The sequence below is a fragment of the Schistocerca serialis genome, chromosome 2 (assembly GCF_023864345.2).
Source record: "Schistocerca serialis cubense isolate TAMUIC-IGC-003099 chromosome 2, iqSchSeri2.2, whole genome shotgun sequence".
Lineage (NCBI taxonomy): Eukaryota > Metazoa > Arthropoda > Insecta > Orthoptera > Acrididae > Schistocerca > Schistocerca serialis.
Window position 1 is genome coordinate 399,130,638 of NC_064639.1, and position 21,087 is coordinate 399,151,724.

At 40.0% G+C, this 21,087-nt stretch overlaps 1 protein-coding gene across 1 annotated transcript in view; it reads left to right on the forward strand.

Annotated features, from left to right (window-relative positions):
- LOC126457227 (reticulocalbin-2) overlaps window positions 1–21,087 on the forward strand; it is a 61,619-nt gene that overhangs the window by 14,719 nt on the left and 25,813 nt on the right. Inside the window, exons 4-5 of the mRNA XM_050093356.1 lie at window positions 8,036–8,234; window positions 8,936–9,059. Of these exons, the coding sequence (XP_049949313.1) occupies window positions 8,036–8,234; window positions 8,936–9,059 (323 nt within the window). The remainder of the gene's footprint in view (window positions 1–8,035; window positions 8,235–8,935; window positions 9,060–21,087) is intronic.

Here is a 21,087-nt window from a genome sequence, read left to right on the forward strand (position 1 = left end):
GCAGCTCCTCCTGGTGGTCTGTAGGTAGTTCTCTGAATAATTGATCTGCGATTAACTACTGCAGTCTACGACCATTTAACTTGCTTGCTGTATTCATGCCTAGGTTTCCCTCAACTATTTTTACCCATGACACTTATCTGCCTTACCAAGTAGACTACTCCTTGATTCCCCAGGATGTCACCTATCAACCAGTCTCTTCTTTTAATCAGGTTGTACCCTAAATTTCTGTTTCTCCAAATTTTATTCAGTGCCTCCTCATTAGTTATCTAGTCTTCATATCTAATCTTCAACATTCTTCTACAGCACTGCATTTCAAAAGCTTCTATTCTGATCTTGTCTAATCTGCTTGTTGTCTACATTTCACTTCCATGCAAAACTACACTCGAGACAAATTCTTCTTAAAAGGCTGTCTAGCACTTAAATTTGTAGTCTTTGTGCATTCTATTCAATCACTCCTCCAAGTCTTTTTGTCATCTCTGACAGAATTAGTCTCATTGCCTAACCTCAAAAAGTTTCACTTCGTATCCCTGACCTTTAATTCCATTTCTAAATTTCTCCGTGATTTCTTTCACTAGTTGCTCAATGAACAGACTGAATAGCATCAGGGATACGCTTCAGTCATGTCTCATTCCATTCTCAACTGCCACTTTCTTTTCTCATCCTACTCTTATAACTATAGTTCGATTTTTGTACAATTTGTAAATAATGTCTCACTCCCTGTTATTTTATTCCTGCTATCTTCACCTTCCTTGGAGTGTGTTCCAGTCCACATTGTCAAAAGCGTTCTCTAAATCTGAAAGTGCTATCAGTGTAAGTTTACCTTTCTTTAAACTATCTTCTTAGATAAGTTATGGAGCCAGTGTTGCCTTGTGTGTTCCAACGGTTCTCTGCAACCCAGATGGATTTTCCCTGAAATCTGCTTCGATATCACTGTGAAATCGTCTCGAATTCACCTACTTCTTGTACCTTTTCTATAATATTGTGACCTCTTTACTTAGTTCTGGCTTGTCATCTGAGCTATTCATATTCACACAGCTGCTTTTCTTGTCTTCAAAGATCTCTTTAATTTCTCTATAGGTAGCATCTCACTATCCCATAGCTGTGCATGTTTCATCAGCCTTGGATTTGTTCTCTTGCCATTTTTACTTTGCCTGTTAGCACTTTCTCTCAGTTTCATTTTTAAGATGTCTGTAATTCTTTGACCTGCTTCATTTGCTGGATTTTTATATTTTCTCCTTTTGTTAGTTAAATTTTTTATTTCCCTTGTTATCCAGGGATTTCTACTAGGCCTTGTCTTTTTACATATTTGTTCCTCTGCTGCCATCACTATTTCCTATCTCATAGCTACCCATTTGTGTTCTGTTGTATTCCTTTTGCACTGTTTCAGTCCTACATTGTATTCCTCTGAAACTCTCAACACCTCTGGTTCTTTAATTTCATACAGATCCCATCTGCTTTACTTCGTATGTTTTTGCAGTTTCTACAGCTTTAATCTGCAGTTACTAACCAATAAGATAGTCAGTACACATTTTCCCTTGGAAATGTTTTGCAGTTAAATATGTGATTTCAAAATCTGTTTTACCATCTGTCTTTACCTGTGGAATGTTTTACCGTGGATGATACCATTATCTTTAAGCCATATACTAGGGCTGCATGCCATCAGGAGGGGGAAGGGGCGAGGGTCAAAATGACTATAGTTTCCCTTTGATTTCAACCATTTGCAGTACTAGTACAGCAAGGCCATGTTGGCTAATGTTACAGGGCCAGATCCATCAATCATCTAGGCTTTTGCCCCTGCAACTACTAAAAGGGCTGCTTGTCCCTCTTCAGGAGTCACAAGTTAGTATGACCTCTCCATGGATATCCCTCTGTTGTGGTTGTACCTATGGTGAGAGCATTTGTATCATTTAGGCTTGAGACCCATCCCAATTTGGCAAGGTCCATGGTCCATGGGAGTACATTTTTGATAACAAACAAAAATTCATGGTAACAGTGCTTTCATTGCCTCATTATGTAGGGGCAAAACAGTGTCGAGCAAATTGTTATTCTGCCCCAGGACTGCTCGAGAAGATCGGTACTGAACAGCAGAAAGGGAGGAAGAACTTGTGGAGTAAACTATGATACAAGATTGTTTCAGACCAACAGTATGTTCTTGGTTTTGTCCAATTTGTAGTCCCTCTGCTTGCAGAAATAAAAATCCACTAAAAGAAAGCATTACTGCCATGTGGTAACTCGGAATAGAAATCCACCATTGCATTGTGCAAGGCCTAGGGTTCTGTGGACTCTAGAGATCTAACAGGAATAAGTCAGAGAATCCGTGGAATTTTTCCAAACTGAAAATTCAGAAAAAATTGCTTTGAGTTTGAACATCAATTCTTTACTTAAGTCCAGTAACCTGAAAGACAAAAATAGAATCCCAATTCAAGCTTTTAATGAGAGAGAGAGAGAGAGAGAGAGAGAGAGAGAGAGAGAGAGAGAGAGAGAGAGAGAGAGAGAGAGAGAGAGAGAATATGTAATAGAAACTGAAAATTTTCTCGATCAAATTAGCAATAAATAGTGCGAAAAATGCAAATCTTAGATGCTGCTTTTTATGTTCATAAACAAACAGATAATGTAACAAAATTCAGATCAAGTTTAGAAAAGCTCTGCCTTCTAACTTTTAGGTGCAAAAATAAAAGGTACACCTTTATTAACTGTTGAGCTCCAATAAATGAAGGAAACAAGAATCCAAGTAAAACAGAATTCTAACACCTTCTGGGAAATGAATTATCCAAAATACTAATAGCTAAGGTTCTATTATTATTAAATTATTTCAATGCACAAACAAGCAAAGAAACATCTTTCCAAAAATAGAATATCCAGCACACAACACAAGCAATAAAAATGCCAAATGATTAATTACTCTATGTAAAACCTTCCATTTGAAATTTCCAATTTCCTTTAAAAATTTGCAGTGAAATAGGGGACCTCGAGGTTAGTTAACTCAAGGTTAGGTGAAGTCCACGTGGACAATGTAGCAGTACCTCTAAGAAATGTGAAGAAAATCAAGAATTTTAAAGCAATAAGAAGTGTTGAATTTGACTTGGTTCATTACCCCTTTGAAGTTAAATTTGAATTCCTATATCCCACTCTGTAGAAAAGTGGCATGGTCAGACCTATCCCTAAGACTGAAAACCTACAGTCACCTTGTAATATATCCACTGTATCCAAAGCCTTGGAATATATTCTTCACAATTGGCTGACTGAATAACTAATACAATAGCACAAATACTGCACAAATTGAGGTAACTGAGGAGCTGAAATACGCTATGGACAACTGTGAGGCCACAATATTGACGCAACTATACTTACGCAAAGTACAATTAACTTTAATAGACTCCTTAAAAAATTTTGATGGCAAAAATTTGCTGCGAGTACACTGAATTGGTTTGAAAGCTACTTGAGAAATACAGCATCGTGTTGTATGTGAGAATGAAAAGTTGCCCTGAAAGCACATTCTCTCAGGATTGACAAGGGGCTCACTCCTGAGCTCACTATTGTTCTCCTTGTATGTCACTGGCATTTCATGAGATGTGGTTTTCTGTAAATACTCTTTGTATGCCAACAACCTCCAGCATTACTCAAATGCCTGATGTGAAGATATAAATACTGTCATTGCCAACATGAATCATGATCTGCCTTCAGTTTTCAGATGGGTGCAGAACCTGAGACTCAAGATAAATGGGAAAATGTTCCAAGTAGTTTTAGTATTCCATTAGAAATTAATTAGCCCAGAGTTCCATGAAAAATATCCTCCTGTAGTTCTTGGTGGTAGCTCTCTGTTGTATCAGAAAATGGCGAAGATATTGGGTTCAACTTTGAGTGAACATGAGAACTGGGCATGGAATACTGTCACCACATGCAGGAAAACTTCCGGTTGTCTACATGCCCTCCAGAAGTATTGGGGGGATGTGAAGTGTGAACTAGTGCAGTTAACAGCTCTGCTGAACCTCCAATTGAATCCAACACAGCACGAGTAATGAAAACCAACCATGAATGTTTGTGTGCATTGCATCTACAACAGACATCTGTTTGAACAAGTCAGTGATTTATATGTCCATTTAAGATGGTAACAGCCAGAGAAGTTTTGTGATTACCATATGCAATATCTTAATTCATCAGGTCACCAGTGCACATGTATGCAGGAGCTAGTATGGCCCATCAGAGATAAAGTACCTGCCCTCTTATCAGAGTCACAACGCAGGATCTCACTTAGCTAGTTTTGTAGCCATACACATCCATTGAACAGAAATATTTGCAAACTCACTCCCTGTTGCCCCCTGGAAAAAGCTATCCTGTATTTTGCACACAGTTCAGTGTCCCATAGGAAAAGAAACCTACTACTTTCTTCTGCAAAACTCATTAAAAATTTAAACACATGTAACCTGTTTCTCTATGCCAAACAATAAAGTGAAAACTTTCCAATTTCTCATTGTTCTTTCCATGTCTCAATTGTTCATTCCACTTTCTTTTTCCCTTTCTTCAGTATGTGTATTCCATCACATTCCTCTCCCCCCCCCCCCCCCCCCTTCCCCTCCTCCTGCCAATCTTTCTTTCACGTAAGTTGCTGTCAAAACTTGTAGTTTGAACTTACCTGGTTGTACTTTGTCATTGTTGTTTCACATTTTGTTAACAAATATAAACTGCCATTTTCACTTTTTATACCCTAGTTCCCATGGCATTTATAGACTTTCAAATAGAATTCTGAAAAGTTGTTCTAACTTAGTAAGTAATGTCCTTAGTGATATAAATGATAGTCAAAAACAGCCTGACAACCTTGTAAGTGTGTTGTAGGGTAGGTTTTGCTGAGAAATAATTGTTAACACTCTCAGTACCAGGCCTATTAGAACCCAGGCAATTTTGCCATTATTTAAAAAATCACTGCATCAAATCTACTTTTTGGATTGTGGCAAATTTGGTACCATTTTGAAGCTGCACTTTTCTACTTTAATTCTGTAAAAAAGAAACTACTTTGGAATGCACAGCTTTAAAGTACAGTTATAGAAATCACATAGGTGTTTTTAAGAATTTAGAAAAGTCATACGGATAAGAGAATGCAATTGTTATTTATTTTTAACTAATATTATGGCACTACATAACATCTGTCAGTCTACAACAATTGCATACAAATTTCACACATAATCATATTGTTTTTTAGTGTGGAAAATTTTGAAGCAAGATTCCAGGCAGAGTGTAACACCACACTGTTCACATTTGTACTGTGTCTCTTGCGAGAAGCTTTGCTGTTCTCTTTCTTGCTCCTGGCACTACACACGTGACACACACGAGCAGCATATTTCTTTGTGTAGTTGGAGTGTCTCTTTGTTAGCTGACCTATAGTTCCTTCATTCCTTTGTATGACTTCAAGTGTGTCATCTTCAACAAGCTGAGCTGCAGGCACTGTTACGAAGTCTGTTATTGTGGGTTTCTTGTTGTGCCCTGCATTGTATAGCCAAAAAGCATTTGATACTCCCATCAGCAGCAGATGGAAATATGATTTTCGCCACCATTTCACAGTTCTGTGCTGGAATGGATTGTACTGCAGGCGCTGGTCTTCAATATCCAATCCAATTTTATTCAAATTGTAATCCAGTACCTGAAGTTGTTTCATTACTAAAGACCCATTTTTATTAGAATGCATACCAAATGTGGCCTGATGCGTGGTAGACAATGTATACACATCCCTCTTATCCTTCCACTTCATTGCTAATACATTATCTTTATGCTAGAAAGACATTTCACCCTTTCTCAGCTTATTAGATACTAAATCTTTAGGTAATCCTTTCCTACATTTGTTCACAGTACCAACAGCTCCAGTAACTTTGTCAGCCAATCGTTGAAAAAGCTCTGGACTGGAATAAAATCTGTCTAAATACACAGTATGACCTTCATTCAGCAAGCCGCCGTCAGACAAAAATCGCAATACAACAGCGGACGAAGAACTTTCAACAATATGCTTACCAGTATAAACTTATAGTTAACAACATAGCCCCTACTGGCTTCAGCAGCAGCATAAACCTTCAGTCCATACTTATGAGGCTTACTTTGCATGTAAATGCAGAAGCTCACTTGACCTTGAAATGGGCATATTCCTTCATCAATTGTCAGTTTTTCTGAGGGACGATATGCCTGGATACGTCGCTCCTTCAAATTCTTTTAATAAGGTAAAACTTTATGAAGTGGGTGAAATCCATCTTCACCTGGTTTTTTTTATGTTTAGAAGTGTCTACAAGATGCAACCACGACACTATCTGAGTAAAACACAAACAACTCATAACTTGAGGACAGAAGTTACAACTAAGAACAGGGTTAGTGTTCCAGTGGTCCACAATTTTTGGCTTTCTTGAAATACACATGTGGAAAAGCATACCCAAGAAATGCCTCATCTCACTTGTAGTTGCTGGCTTCCAGGAACTCAAAACTGAATTAGGCTTCATATTATTTCCTCTTCTTTTCTTCTGGATTGTTTTTGATGCATACAAATTTGTCTGTATCTTGAGTTCTTGTACGTCACTGTTAGTAAGGAACACTTTACTGCAACCCAGTACAGAACTTGAGTCATCACTATTCACTAGAATCTGCCTGGGTGTAGTGTTGACAGGAAGAGGTCGGTAGTTGTCAAATTCAATCCAGTCAATATCTTTTGGATATGTTGGATATGGCACAGTCACTGGATTTGCAGTAACACCATCAACATCATTCTCATTTGCATCTGAAGACAAGCTGTCGTCAATGTCACTCTCTAAAAGGAATATCACTTTATATGTAACTACATATATCTCTTACAGAAGACATGTTCAGCAGAAATGTGAGTATTGCCCAATTACCAGCAGTGATATGCCGTTGTAAATTCGGGAGTACGTACACACCATTGTATTAAGAATCACTCTCTACATTATCCAGAGTGGCTCTATCATTGATCAAATCCGGGATTTCTGTGTCTGATAAACCCTGGTGGGACATTATTACAAACATGAAACAACACGATGACGTAAGGAAGAATGAGAATGCAAAGATAAGTTTTGACATGAATTACGCCGCTGTAAACAACACTGCTGTGCCATCTATGGACGCATTTTGTTACAAAACATCTGTGAAACGTATAACACTGGCCAAAGCTGTAGAAATAATGTTGCAGTGTTTTGCATTAAATTAAATGTAGCGGCCCGTAAATTTTACAGGTCTGGTGATTTTCGCCCAATCCTAGGCCCGTAAATTTTACAGGTTTGGCGCTTAGTATTAATCAAAAAATATGATGCAGTGTACCATCCCCAATTTAATTAGCAATGAAGTTAGCCAATTAGGTTGTTTCATGTGCAGACTCAAGCAGCATGCCAAATTGGTGTCAGTTTTTCTCATTGCGTTGATGATATTGCACAAGACTGCTCAGTCTTTGACCTAGGTTCGGTCCATACTACTATCCCAAACCCAATTATTGTATCTGTTTGATTTTAGGAAACCAGATTTACATGTTTGGCGATGCAGTCTCTGGCAAAAATGTAGTCGGCACATTTATTCTTTTGAGTGAACAGCAAGGTGTATTTAGAAAGGGATCATCATGCTCAGATCAGATATTGATTTTAAAACCCTTATTTCATAACAAATTGCTAAACTCAAAGAACATAGTTGCAATTTGGATTTATTTTAAAAATGATGTGCCTTGCATGGCATACACAGTCCCCGTTCTCGTGGTTTGTAAAGTAACATGATAATGGCAGACAGAGTATTTAAAGAGTACTTATATTACAGGCCGAGAAGCTTGAGAATCAAGCTTATGCACATGTTCTTTGTTTTATAAATAGACTTTTGTGAAATGGGGCTATTATTTGTGAGATATTTTTCCTAGAAAACTATCCCACAAAACTTGTGTTCGTTATACTTTGAAATGCTGTGGTAGATTTGTAATATAAGTGTGGGACAGAAGACAGATGCAGAACCATTTTTTGCTGTGAAGTTTGTGTGAATAAGCTCCTTATACAAGTGTCTTATTAAACAGATAATAAAGGAGGATAAGATGATTTTTGAAGCTGCAGATAAAAACAAAGATGGAGCTTTAGACAAATCAGAGTTTGTAAGGTTCAGCCATCCTGAAGATCATCCTGATATGTTACCACTCATATTGAAACAAACATTGAGTGAAAAGGATACAGATGGTGATGGCTTCATAGACTTCAAAGAGTTTGTTGGCGAAAAAGGTGAGAAACTTGAATTTCGTGCAACTAATTAAAACTTTGTTTATTTGTACTGCAGTTTTGCCATTTTAGTGGTACTACAACCTTTTCCTAATACCCCCAGGAATGTTTGTTCTAACATTTTTTACATATTGTCAGTACCTGCCCACCTTTAACTCTTCAAAAAAAAATTTTCCTTCCCTTTTCTCTGTAATGGTACAGGGAGGGGAATAGGAGAAACCCCCTGTTGGAGAAAATACTAATAAAAATGAACTTTCATATAATGTGACTGGTAATTTAGCCAATAGAAGATCTGGCTAGCTTTGCATGCAATTTCTGAGATTCCATATAGCAGTGCTTCTAATTGCTGTTATGACCTAATGAATTAAATTGTTATAAGCATTTTAGTACTTGTGATCTACAAGTATTCTCTGTGTGATGGATTAATAGTGAGCTTGTGGGTATTCCGCTGAGTAGTTGGTTTCCATATTCTGCGCTGTATTTTGAACAGTTGGATTGGTCATTGGAGTATTATTCAGGACAGTGAAACAACAACTCGGCTAAACACTTCAAAGCTCAGTATTAATTTTAGTACTTGTTTAATATCTGTTCTTTAATATGTTTTCCTATTAAAAATGATAGGTTGCTTCGCACTGTGTTGTGATATGGTAATTATTCTAAAATTGTAAAACATACTGTTTATTCTTTATTTCCTTTCTTTTCAGCTCGGCATGAAGACAAGGAGTGGCTTATGGTAGAGAAAGAAAAATTTGATCATGACTATGACAAAGATTCTGATGGAAAACTTAACTCTGCTGAAATTCTCTCTTGGGTTGTTCCCAGCGATGAGTATGAACCTAATGATAAACATATATTACCTAATATTTAATTACACATTGTATTTACTGAAGTACAGGGCAGTTTTGTGTTGCTCTTTTGCTGTTTTCTGTTCTACCAGTTCTAAATTTGTGTACAGTAACTCCTGAATTGGACACTTCACAACACTTGCCAGGAGAAATAGTCGTCTTTCCCTATTATTGCCTTGTTTAAGAAGGAAATGTCATTATGACCTGCATACTGCTGAATTCTCTGCGCACTAGCTTAAGACGTGTATTGAATCAGCACAACATATCGATTTCTCTTACACCAGCCAACTTTGGTGTTGTATTTTGTCACTCACTCGTATTTAGGCAACTGCTGGTCTAATTTCTTACCACCACCACCACCACCACCACCACCCAGAAATACTATACAGTATACACAGAACAAGAGTTCACATGATTCAGAAAGATGGCACCCATGACTTTTCTCTTTAGAAGTGACTGAAGATTGGAAAGACAACAAGGGCATCTTGCTGCAGATTTAAAACAACATAATTAGTAAATCTTGCATGAATACCTGTCTGTCATTAGTCGACACTGTCACAGCATGACAAGTTTTAAAGAGATAGAAGCAGAAGGTATTACTTTCTTTAACTAGTGCTTTGCAATTGCTAAATATGTATGGGAATTGGATATATGACCAAATCTCCTCCTGCCCCTTCTCTTAGTGCATCATCTCCTACCCTCAGTCACTACCATCTCCTCCTCCCCCTCCCCCCTCTCTCTGGCCATCCCCCCCCTTTCTGCCCTTTACCCTTGTTTATCATTATTGCAAACAAAACTTTGATTGGGAAGTGGAAATCGCTCAGAATGAATGGGATCATCATTTACAGCGTTATGGGAGAGGTCTTGTCAGCTGCTGGATCTGTGAGGATAGTGGCACCAGTGATAAGACTTTACATATTTTTAATCTGCAAATGCGTGGGGTTACAAACTTTTAGATGATACAGATTCCATGCTAGTAAGCTATAAGTACAACTTTTGTACTCTATTGAAACTGACTGCGAAGAAGAAGAAAACAAAGCAACACGTTGTGTATAAAATTTTTGTTGAAAATTACATATGGGAGAAACAATTTGTCTAATGTTTTAAATGCCCTGCTATCATAGTTGCGGCGGTCTACCATAAAGCATAAAGTTAGGGTGTAAATGTTGTCCTCATTGCCTACAAAAATGAATAGTAGTATTGTGAGAGGTGAAGACGTCTCATCATAAAGTATCATTGTGTTCCATAGGTGCCTATAGTTGAGATGGTGTAAGTATATCCCTGACAGCTTGCACCACTGTTGTCAGTTTTCGGCAGCAAAGTGCTAATGGCTTCAGGGTGAAAACAGTAGCCTCCTACAGAGCTATGAAAACACTGAAATGCTGCTGTAGAAATGTGCACCAAATTGCTTTATGTTATTGGTTGAGAAAGGCGTGCGGTACTATTGTGGTCACCCCACTGCAACCATCAGGCATCAACTTATGCTGACTCGACTATAGTTTACAAAGAGTGGTTTCATGTCTGTGTGACATGAGCTGCTCTCTGAACGCAATTTAGAGGAGGTGTTCTAAGAGGTCTTCCGGCTCATAATCCTTGCCCATTGAGCCTCATTTGTATTGTCTGTATTGACACCTGCACTCCTGTAGCTGTTTGGAATTGCTACCACTGACATTTAACATTGTGTTGAGGATTTCTGCTTGCTGTTATGCGGAGATTTCAGTCCTGCACACCTCTAGTTTTTCTTATATGAAAACCTTCAACTGATCGTACCTCTAGAAACTTGTTACAGATTTTAAAGATATAACTTTTACTCACAGCAACAGTTGCAGTGACTTCCACATGCAACATTCCCTACTTCATTATAGTGACTATATGGAGCCTCTGATTATGCGTTGTTCTCCAAACCCCACTGAAGCAACAAAACTCTCGTAATGACACGCAGCACAAGTACTGCGGTGTTTATAGGTGACACAGTCTCCCCTAGACTGCTTATATTGCCCCCTCATGGTAGAAACATGGACTATTTCTGTTAGAATTATATTACCAGGGCATGTACGCCCTGGGACAACCAGGAAGCCTGGGAAAAGCCAAGGAATTTTTTCATCTGGGAAAAATCTATTTTTTTTTCTTGTACTTCTGTGAATCTCTGATTGTTTTATTTTCCTGTTAAATTTTTGTAATTTTCTCTGGTAAGAACTGATACTTAAACAAAGAATTTTACTTTTGCCCACTACTACAGAATAATACTGCAGCAATGAAACATAAATGAGAGAAAAACACCAATATAAAACATAGGTTGCAAAGAAAATGCACCATTTACAACAACAGAACACAGTGCACATTCAGGCATCTATGACAGCAGAAGTACCAAAGGCTTTGGGATGAAGACTGTGCAATACTTTGTAACAACAAACTGCTTTCAGTGAGCGTGACGTCACAACTATTCAAATTAGTCTTGTTTGAGCAGTTGCCAATTGGCACATGTGTATGTGCAGGGCTGAAGTTGCATACGAGCAGTACCTTCTCCTTATTTCAGGTATGGCTGTTGGCTGTATAAGCAGTAGTTGCAGGCAGCCAGATGCTACCCAGAAAAATTTTTCTGGTGTGCCCAGGCTGCCAGATTTGTGCATGCATAAAGCAGTCCAAATTGTAATGGGGAGTAATTTCTACGTGATCCTCATGTATGTTTTGTGATTTTTGCTGCTCTCTCTGCAATTACAGTGCTCATGCCAGATGAAACAAAATGGATTTGTGTGGCCTGGAGCTATCAAATTAATTAAAATCTTCACATAATTACAGATTTTATTTTATTTCCACGTTATTTGCAATCGAGCATTAGCTAGTGTAAACTCTTCACAGAATTTCAAGCACACATTTTCATATTCCGACATGTATGACATTATGCCATAATAAAGAACTAAACATGAGATAAGAGTACTGCTTCTCCAACAAAACTGATTTCCTGAAAACCACACTGAAAAGCTTCATAGTTTTACGTATCAGCCATCCAAGAGACAGTGTTTTTCGATCACAAGATGTGCTTCAGTACTAGGCTGGTACTTCCTTTAGGCTTGACAGTATAATCTAAACTTGTTAGTTATACATCAGTTACATCACTTATCAGGTGTAGAAATTTGAAACCAGAATTTCCCTATAGGTGGTGCCATCCATCTGTGTAGGGCACACGAGACCGTGCCTGCAGCGCCATCTGCTACCTGTAACAGCTGACGATGAATGTCAACACACAGTAACCCAAGTCCATACATCTTTATCTCTTTCAACCCGTAAACTTGCTTACTTTTGTACCTACGAACTATGATTTGCAGATAACATTGGTTTTCTATTATCATTAGAAGAAAACTGCTGCAGAGTTGCATTGAATGCTTTTGAAGCTTTTGGCGAACATTCTCTTGGGAAAACACAGTGTTTAGAGTGGTGATTTTGGCGTGAGAAATGATGAGTGTGGGAAACCACCGAAAAAGTTCAAAGATAACGAATTGCAGGCTTTGTTGGATGAAGATGATACTCAAATTCGCGGAATAATTGAATGTCATGCAGTGATGCAGAAAGCTGTTTCTCTAAGGTTGAGAGCTATAGGAAAGGTGGAGAAAGTGGGTTCTGCATGAACTGAATACGACAGCAAGCACATTGAAAGACTACTTGTGAAATGCTGCTCACCAGATAAAAAAGGAAGTTGTTTCTCTGTCGAATAGCTACTGGTGATGAAAAATGGATATATTTTGAGCCCTAACTGTCATAAATCATGGGTGAATCCGGCAAACCATCAACATCCACTGCAAGACGAAATTGCTTTGAAAAGAAGACAATGCTCTGGGTTTGGTGGGATCCGGCAAACCATCAACATCCACTGCAAGACGAAATTGCTTTGAAAAGAAGACAATGCTCTGGGTTTGGTGGGATCAGAAGGGTGTCATTATTATGAGCTGCTAAAATGTGCTGAAACCATTAACACTGATTGCTACCAACAGCAGATGATTGATTTAAATCGAGCCTTATGAGAAAAAATGACCGGAATGTGGAAAAAGGCAACACAGTCACATTGCTCCATGATAATGCCCCATGACACACAGCAAAATGATCAAGGTGTTCAGTTGGGAAGTACTAGGATGTGTGGCTTGTTCTCCATACTTGGCTCTGTCCAATTATCATCTGTTTGAATCACTGGGACACAGTCTCGCTGAACAATGCTTCAGTTTGCATAAAAATGTACGAAAATGGTTCGCTGACTGGTTCACTTCAAAAGAATTGACCTTTTTTTTGTGTGGCATTCATAGTGTGCCGGAGAGGTGGGAGAAATTTATAAATAGCAATGGATATTATTTTGAATAAAATTTTATTTATCAGTTTCAAACAACAGACTTGTAATTATAGCATCCAAATTCCAGTTTCATGCTTCTACAACTGGTATACAGATTCTTGTTTTCACAAGTAACATTAGCTTTTCATGAAAAGCTTATTGTTCTTAGTTCTGGTGTTTACAGAGAGCTATTTTTTTAATTTATTTTTGCAAGAAATTTGTACTTTTTCATACTAGCTTTTTTCAGTGCTGTGTGGATGTAAACCTGATTAGAAATGTTAAATAACAGTAATGCTGCAGTGCTGCACATGATCACGTGATACCCCACTACACACGAAATTCCAAATGCAAATTTGGCAAAAGCTGTAAGAGTAGAGCAAACACCAGGCATGGGCTTCCTATGTCATTGTAGCTGCGCATGCGCAGTTACGCTTGTTTTGTGGCATGCTCTGGCAATTGCACAAACGAACCTAATTCTAACAGGTTGTGAGGAAATATTGTGAATGGTGGTTTGAGAAGCGTTACTTTTAAAGTAAATTTCCTTTTACGCAAGATGAATTGTTATGTTGAGAATGTTGTGTCCAGAAGACCAGCCATTTGTCATTATTTAAAATTGTCCTGCTACATCTTAAAGGGCAACACACACAAAAAAAGACAAATATCATATGTGAAAACTTAGCTGTTCTTGTAGCTGTACTATTTGCGTATTAATTTAAACTCTGAACTTTTCCTTTTTGTGTGTTTTTACTGCTGAACGGTGATGTTGCTGATATCATATGTTCCATGCTCTGAATATCTACTGTCATTGACGTGAAATCACGTGACCTGAGCTATGATTTGCTGACAGAAGTTTGTTGCAATTGCGATTTCAGTCCTTTGGAAACAAATGTGCTGTGTTTGGTAGAATTCATATTTATTCTTTAGTAATACAAAAATACTCGACGTACATGTTGCTGTGCACCAAATATCTTCCCAAAATGTGTACACAGGTCTATAAAACCTTTACCATTCAAAGGATTGGTAAGTTTTAGTGTTAAAAGGGAAAGTATGTCACTTAACACAGAGAAAGTGTACAGGGTGTCCGAAAAGTCTTTCCCTGATTACATAAATTGATAACTTGGCCTAGAAGTAAGATACAAATATGAAACTGGTGTCTAATTGTTTACAAACTATCAAAGTTTTTTTCACACATCAGTAAACTTCCACATGAGCACCCTTGGTATCACGTAGCACATGTAGGCGATATTAAATCTCCGTGGCCCATCACGACCAATCCATCGCCCAGGAAAGGTCATATCGAGATAGGCACGGACGTCCAAACCCCAATGAGGCGGTGCACAGTCATGGTGAAACAAGACCTGAAGCAGCTGAGGAACAGCATACAGTTGCAACATGTCCACAGACACTGCAGATGTGATGGTAGCCTCAGCGAAGAAGAATGGCCCGATAATTCTATCGTGCAATAGCACGCACCAAACATTCACCTTTGGACTGCCTCTGGTGCACTCCATGACCTCGCCAGGGGGTTGTGAATCCCAAATGCACACATTATGGCAATTCACTACTCCAGTGACAAAAAAAGTCGCTTTGTCGGAAAAGGCAATTCGTCTGAGATAACTATCATCGTCCTCAATATGAGATAGCATTTCGACTGCAAAGTCATATCAACGTGTACTGTCATTGGACAACAAGGCCTGAATGACATCTTGGGTTGTCGGGTGTTCTGCCGGATATCAGCGTCGTACTTGCACGATATTTTGGTCACGTAGCTCGAGACCTTCATCAGGTGCGACCTGAGACTGCTCCTCGAGTGGACCTGGTCCAGTATTTATGCCTATGGCCTTCCCCCTCCACCAACGGCTGCAGGCGCTTCCTCTGTGGTCCGCGCCCATTCCCTGTGACCTGCTGGAGCGTTGCTGCTCCGTTTTCCGTCCGCTGCGGTTCTAGGTGTTCCCTCTGCGATCCGCGCCCACCAAACCCGCTCCTGGGGGTTTCATCTACGGTCTGGGGTACCAGGCGTTCCCCCTGCGGTCCGCGCCCGCTCACCACGACCTGTTGGAGCGTTGCCGCTCCGTTTTTCATCTGCTGCGGCTCTGGATGTTCCCTCTGCGGTCCGCGCCCACCAGTCCCACTTCTGGGTGTTCCATCTTCGGTCTGGTGCTCCTGGCAGTCCGTCAGGGGCTCGTTTACCATCTCCATGTCTCTGGTTCTTCTGTTTGTGTTGTGTTGCAGCTGGCCCCGTTGCTCCTTTAACAATTCCAGAGCCGGATCCCAGGCTCTGCTTAGCTGGTACCCTGTGTCACGATTCATAAGATCGTCAGCCATTTTTATCTCAATCGATTCTCTTATAACACTGTCCCAAAATCTGGGTGTTTGTGCTAGAATCTTGGTATCCTCATACTTCATGGCATGATCTAGTTCTAGACAGTGTTCAGCAATGGCTGACTTAGTCACCTGTCTTAATCTAGTGTGCCTCTGATGTTCTTTGCACCTGATCTCCACAGTTCTTGTCGTCTGGCCAATGTAGGACATGCCACATTGACAAGGTATATTGTAAATCCCTGGTTTTCGTAACCCCAGGTCGTCTTTGACACTCCCCAGCAGTCCCCCGATCTTGTTGGATGGACAGAAAACACACTTGATATTGTGTTTACGCAGGATCCTACTGATTCTGGCAGAAATAGAGCCAGCATAAGGCAGATATGCCACCTTCCTTGCTTCATCTTGGTCTTCTTCAGGAACCTGTGGTATAGTGGCTGGTCGGAGTGCCCTCTCAATTTGTCTGTCCATGTATCCATAGGCATAAATACTGGACCAGGTCCACTCGAGGAGCAGTCTCAGGTCGCACCTGATGAAGGTCTCGAGCTACGTGACCGAAATATCGTGCAAGTACGACGCTGATATCCGGCAGAACACCCGACAACCCAAGATGTCATTAGATCGCCGGGAAAGCCTGAAGAGTTACAAGCCCTGAATGGTTTGTACTTTGTATGCACAAAACAATAAATGTTTGTATAAAATGTCATGCAGAGAGCTTTTTGCATCTGTAATTCATGTGAGGCCCTGCGCACCGATTTCTTCGGACTTCGCAGAAAAGACTGCCTTACAGCTTCCACCCTGTCTGCTGAGGTTCTTGGTTGACCAGACCTCAGAAGGTCAGCAACCGATTCTGTGTTCTTGAACTTCTCATGCCAGGCTTTAATGCTCTTGACATCAGGTGGATTCCTTCCAAATGTTGTCTGGAAGTGTGTCTGCACTGTGGCTGGTGATCGTGTCTCATGGTACCACAGGACACACTGTGCCTTCTCCTGATTGGTTAACATGGCTTCTTGGGCACTGCACCTCATCCACTACTTACATACTGCGAACCTAAAACAGAAAAAAAACTTTGATAGTTGTAAACAATTCGACACAAGTTTCATATTTGTATCTTACTTCTAGCCTGCGTTACCAATTTATGTAATCAGGGGAAGACTTTTCGGACATCCTGTATTTTCATCTGGGAATTTTTCTTCTTGGCGGCGTGTACAGCCTTATTATAAACAAACCAACGTATTGATACTGAAACGTACTTCTGGATCACAATGTTTATTTTGCAAGTTTTGGCAATATACAAAATTCATTTTGGCCATTGTATTATTTATATATATATTTATGTTTACTTTCAACATATAGTCCTCCAGTAGGTATATAAAAATATGTGCATGTTTGAATGCAACATTGTGTCAAAATACCAAACAGTCGATGAAGAACTTTCAGAGACTTAAGATTTCAAAGAAACGAACATTCACATATTTATTTATATAGATAACACAGGGTAACACCGATTCTGTTGCATCTGATGTATTAATCAATTTCAGGTAATTTTAGTCTGCTGAGTAAGAAAGTAATGTTTTTGCTACACTGACTCTACATTTGGAGATACAGGCAATCTAATTATACTGGAAATTAAATTGTAAAAAAGAGGAATATTTTTAAAGTTATCAGATGATATCAAACAAACAAATTGCTATAAATGATACAAATAATAATACGAAAATTGATCATAACCACAAAAATATATCATTAAGAAAAACTTTGTGTGTGGGATTTTCTAGTATGTTTTTGGTCCAGACATTGTCTGAAATTCATTTTCGCCAATTTGCATTTTGTGTCCCCTCTGCTTTGGCAATCGCCAGTTCTTTTGCTGCCCAATGAGTAAAACTCATCTCCTATTTTTAGTGTTTTGTTTCATGATTTCGTTCCTTTAGTATTGCCTGCTTTAATTCGTCTACCTTCCAGTACCATTTCTTACTTTTATTAATAATTATAACACATTTTCGAAAAATGTAGTCCATGTTGTTCATATCCTCTTCAAAGTCCCTTGCTGTCTCTGACAGAATTACAATGTCATTAAGGTTTTTATTTCTTCTTTCCTGACTGTAATTGCATTTCCAGGTTTCTCCTCACTTTCTTATAGTGCTTACTCCATGTGCAGTTGGATAACGTCAGGGATAAGCTTCAGCATTCACTCACATTCTTTTCAACAACTGCCCCCATGCATGTCTCTTGATCCTTACTACAGCAGTCTGTAAAAGCTGTAGATAACATTTTGCCATCTGTATTTTATCCCTGCCGTCTTCAGAATCTCAAAGAGAACATTCCAGTCAACAGTGTAAATATGTTTCGATTGTGATTCATTGTTGGTGCTGCTGTTCTACTGTGGACAGCAGCACAAGCCCAGTCTTGGGGAGCAGCATCTGTGGTGAGCAGTGCATAAACTGCAATGTATGCACGTGGGGCTATATAGTACAATGGTTTATAGCCCTGGTATCTGTTTTCGGGGCTCTGCAGCAGTAGTGTCTCCCCTAAAAATGGCAGACAGGTGGATTGCAAAAATATAGTAATGTTTCCCCCTTCTGGTATCGGCAGCTAGAAAGGGCGTGCAGTTATTAATAACCTTTGTAAGAGGTGACTAAAGGACGTCTTGCACCAGTGAAACTTTTACAGTGACGACCTGGCCATTATTTGAACACGTGCCAGTTTTAGCTCATTTCACAACATTCCCTTCATAATTTTTGTGCATAGTTACTTACAGTCCCATGTTAGTGTTCCACCTCCACTTTTCTTAATCTCACAGAAGTGTGGGCCATTTGGGGAAGGACACCTTGCCTGGTGCCTAATCTATCCACCACATGCTGTGATTCTCTGCAAATGTTTGAACCCAAAATTCAGTGTGGTAGCCAGTCCATTGGGAGTGGGCAGGAGAGGGGGGGGGGGGGGTGTTGTATCCCCTCTGACGGTGGACAATGCAGCAGACTCTGGATAACGGTTGTTACCCCAGGTAGCCTTTGCTGTGGTGGGAGTGGGTGGCACGAGGGTGGATGATCTGCAGTGAAATGGATCAAACTCGCCCAAATCATTGGCTGTGCTAGCACGGCTGTCTTGGTGGGTAGAAAGTAAGATTTTAATACAGACGCTTACAACCCCATGGCATTTCGGTCTCGTCATGCTGTGGGACAAGAGTTGGGTGAGGAGACAAGGAGGTTGACAGTTTGCCCAGTTCTTGGTATGCTTGAGAACTGAATGAGAATTGTTCGCAACAACAAAGCCACTGGTTTTTGTTGAAAATATTTAGGATCAGTTCAGAGATGTCCTGCTATAGAGAGAATGAAAAATGGGTCTTCATTGACCAAATATTGAATGCCAATATATTGCCAGCTCTTCAGGGGTGTGCTATAATTCGGGGAAATACCTGTTACCATCTCTCCTAACAGACTCAGTAGGATACAAGGTGTCATCATCTACCATTGGGACTCACACTACAGATGAAGAATTGCCCACTAACAAAGAGTGGTATGGAGTCAATTTTGTTCATTGCGTCCAGAGAGGATCTAAAGATAGTAACATGGACACTGGAGCTGTCATCATAACCTTCGATGGAAATGTTTTACAGAGAACATTAGTCACAGTTTATAGGTGTGATATGAAGACTTTATTTTCCTACTGCTGTACTAATGAGGCTGCTTGTGGGACATCCAGTACGATAACGCACGAGGGGAGCTTTTGCGAACTGTCCTCTGTATGTGTAAACTCCCCAGAACACCACCCCCCTTGTTTGCCAATGTGTTCAATTTTCAATGTAGAGAAGAAAATCCAAGAATATAAAAACTTGACTGCCTGTTTTATCAAGACTCTAAGGAAAAGTCTGAACAACTCCACCTAATCGATATGATGGCAAAATTGCAAACATTGTGTCAAAATTCAGTCCTAGTGTGATAAGATCTCAAACACCAACCCCTGGCCCTAGTCACAGGTCATTACCTATTTTTCAGGTGTGGGAGGGTACACTGGCTCCCTCGACCCCCACACGCACAACACCGGTGGTAATCGCCCCATTGGTGCCCTCTCCCGGCATCCTACTGAGGTGCCCTCCTTCCAGGACGAAACAGACCAGCAGTCTACACCAACCAGTTACCAACAGAACATAGGTTGTGGGTTGTAGAAAAGAACAGTCCTCCTCTGCCCCAGAAGTCAAGACAGGAAAACCCCCACAGATACTGAAACCTCATAGGGACAAGAATAATATATCTAAAGTTAAACTATATTGTGCTGCTCTGGTCGATCTGCTCCCTGTTCCATGAGAGGTCGAGCCTGTGAATACAAATGAAGAACAGCACATTCAGGTGGAGTGCGACTCAGCAGCCAAGTAACTTGTATTTCCATTTCCCCATTGCTGCCTTCTCAGAACCCAGTCTGATGTTTCTGGTACCACCATCACTGGCTGAACGCCATCAGTTAATGGCTACTTCGGAATTGGCGCCACGCTTCACGAGACACTGTTCTCAGAAACATAACTCCTTACCCATACAAATTACAAATCCTGCTGTACTAATAGAGTTAACACTAAGACAGCATCTAGAGGAGTCTGCATGCTTTTCCTGAGCATTTGCTACTAATCGCTGTGTTAGAAGCAGTGGCTATTCATGTCCACCTGTCAGTTAGGGTAACAGTATCTAGTATCTGTTTACCCAGATAAACCTACACGATATCACCATCTGGTGGAACACCTACCTCCGTCCTTCCTCCTGGCAAACTTCAGTGCCCACAATCCCTTGTGGAGCTTCCATACCACATTCTAGAAGGGCTGCAGCCTGAACATCTCATCTTTAATCTTGTGGTATGTTTTCGGCAAATCTCTGTAACATTTTACTATCACTACCTCTTTCTTAACCTATTGTACAATGAAACATGGACCACATTGGTCAATATGAAAAGCCAGCTACCAGACTGCTATCTCCAAAGTAACTTCCGTGGCCCATAATGAGGAGGATACCAAAGGAGTGATACAGGATACTGTTGACATGGTTATGCACACTGTGGAAACAGTGATACCCTATTTTTAGGCTCTTCCCGAGTGATATTGGTGCCATAGTGCTCTGAAAAAATAGCTGCAGCTGTGGGAGAGTATTGCAAGGCACTTTAAACACCACAAGCACCATCCTCTATGGAACATTTAATAGCATCCAAGAGAATTTGAGCAAAGGCTCTGTTTTTAATGAAGAAGAGAAAGTGTGGGTGTTAGGTTTGGTGTGTATCATCTGACAGGCTACAGACTGTGTGTATGGACTGAACTATATCCTGCATTTGGCCCCCAACCTCCTCTCATCCCAGGAGTTCCTGGTATGTATGTCAGGGGCAGTGTTTGTACTGA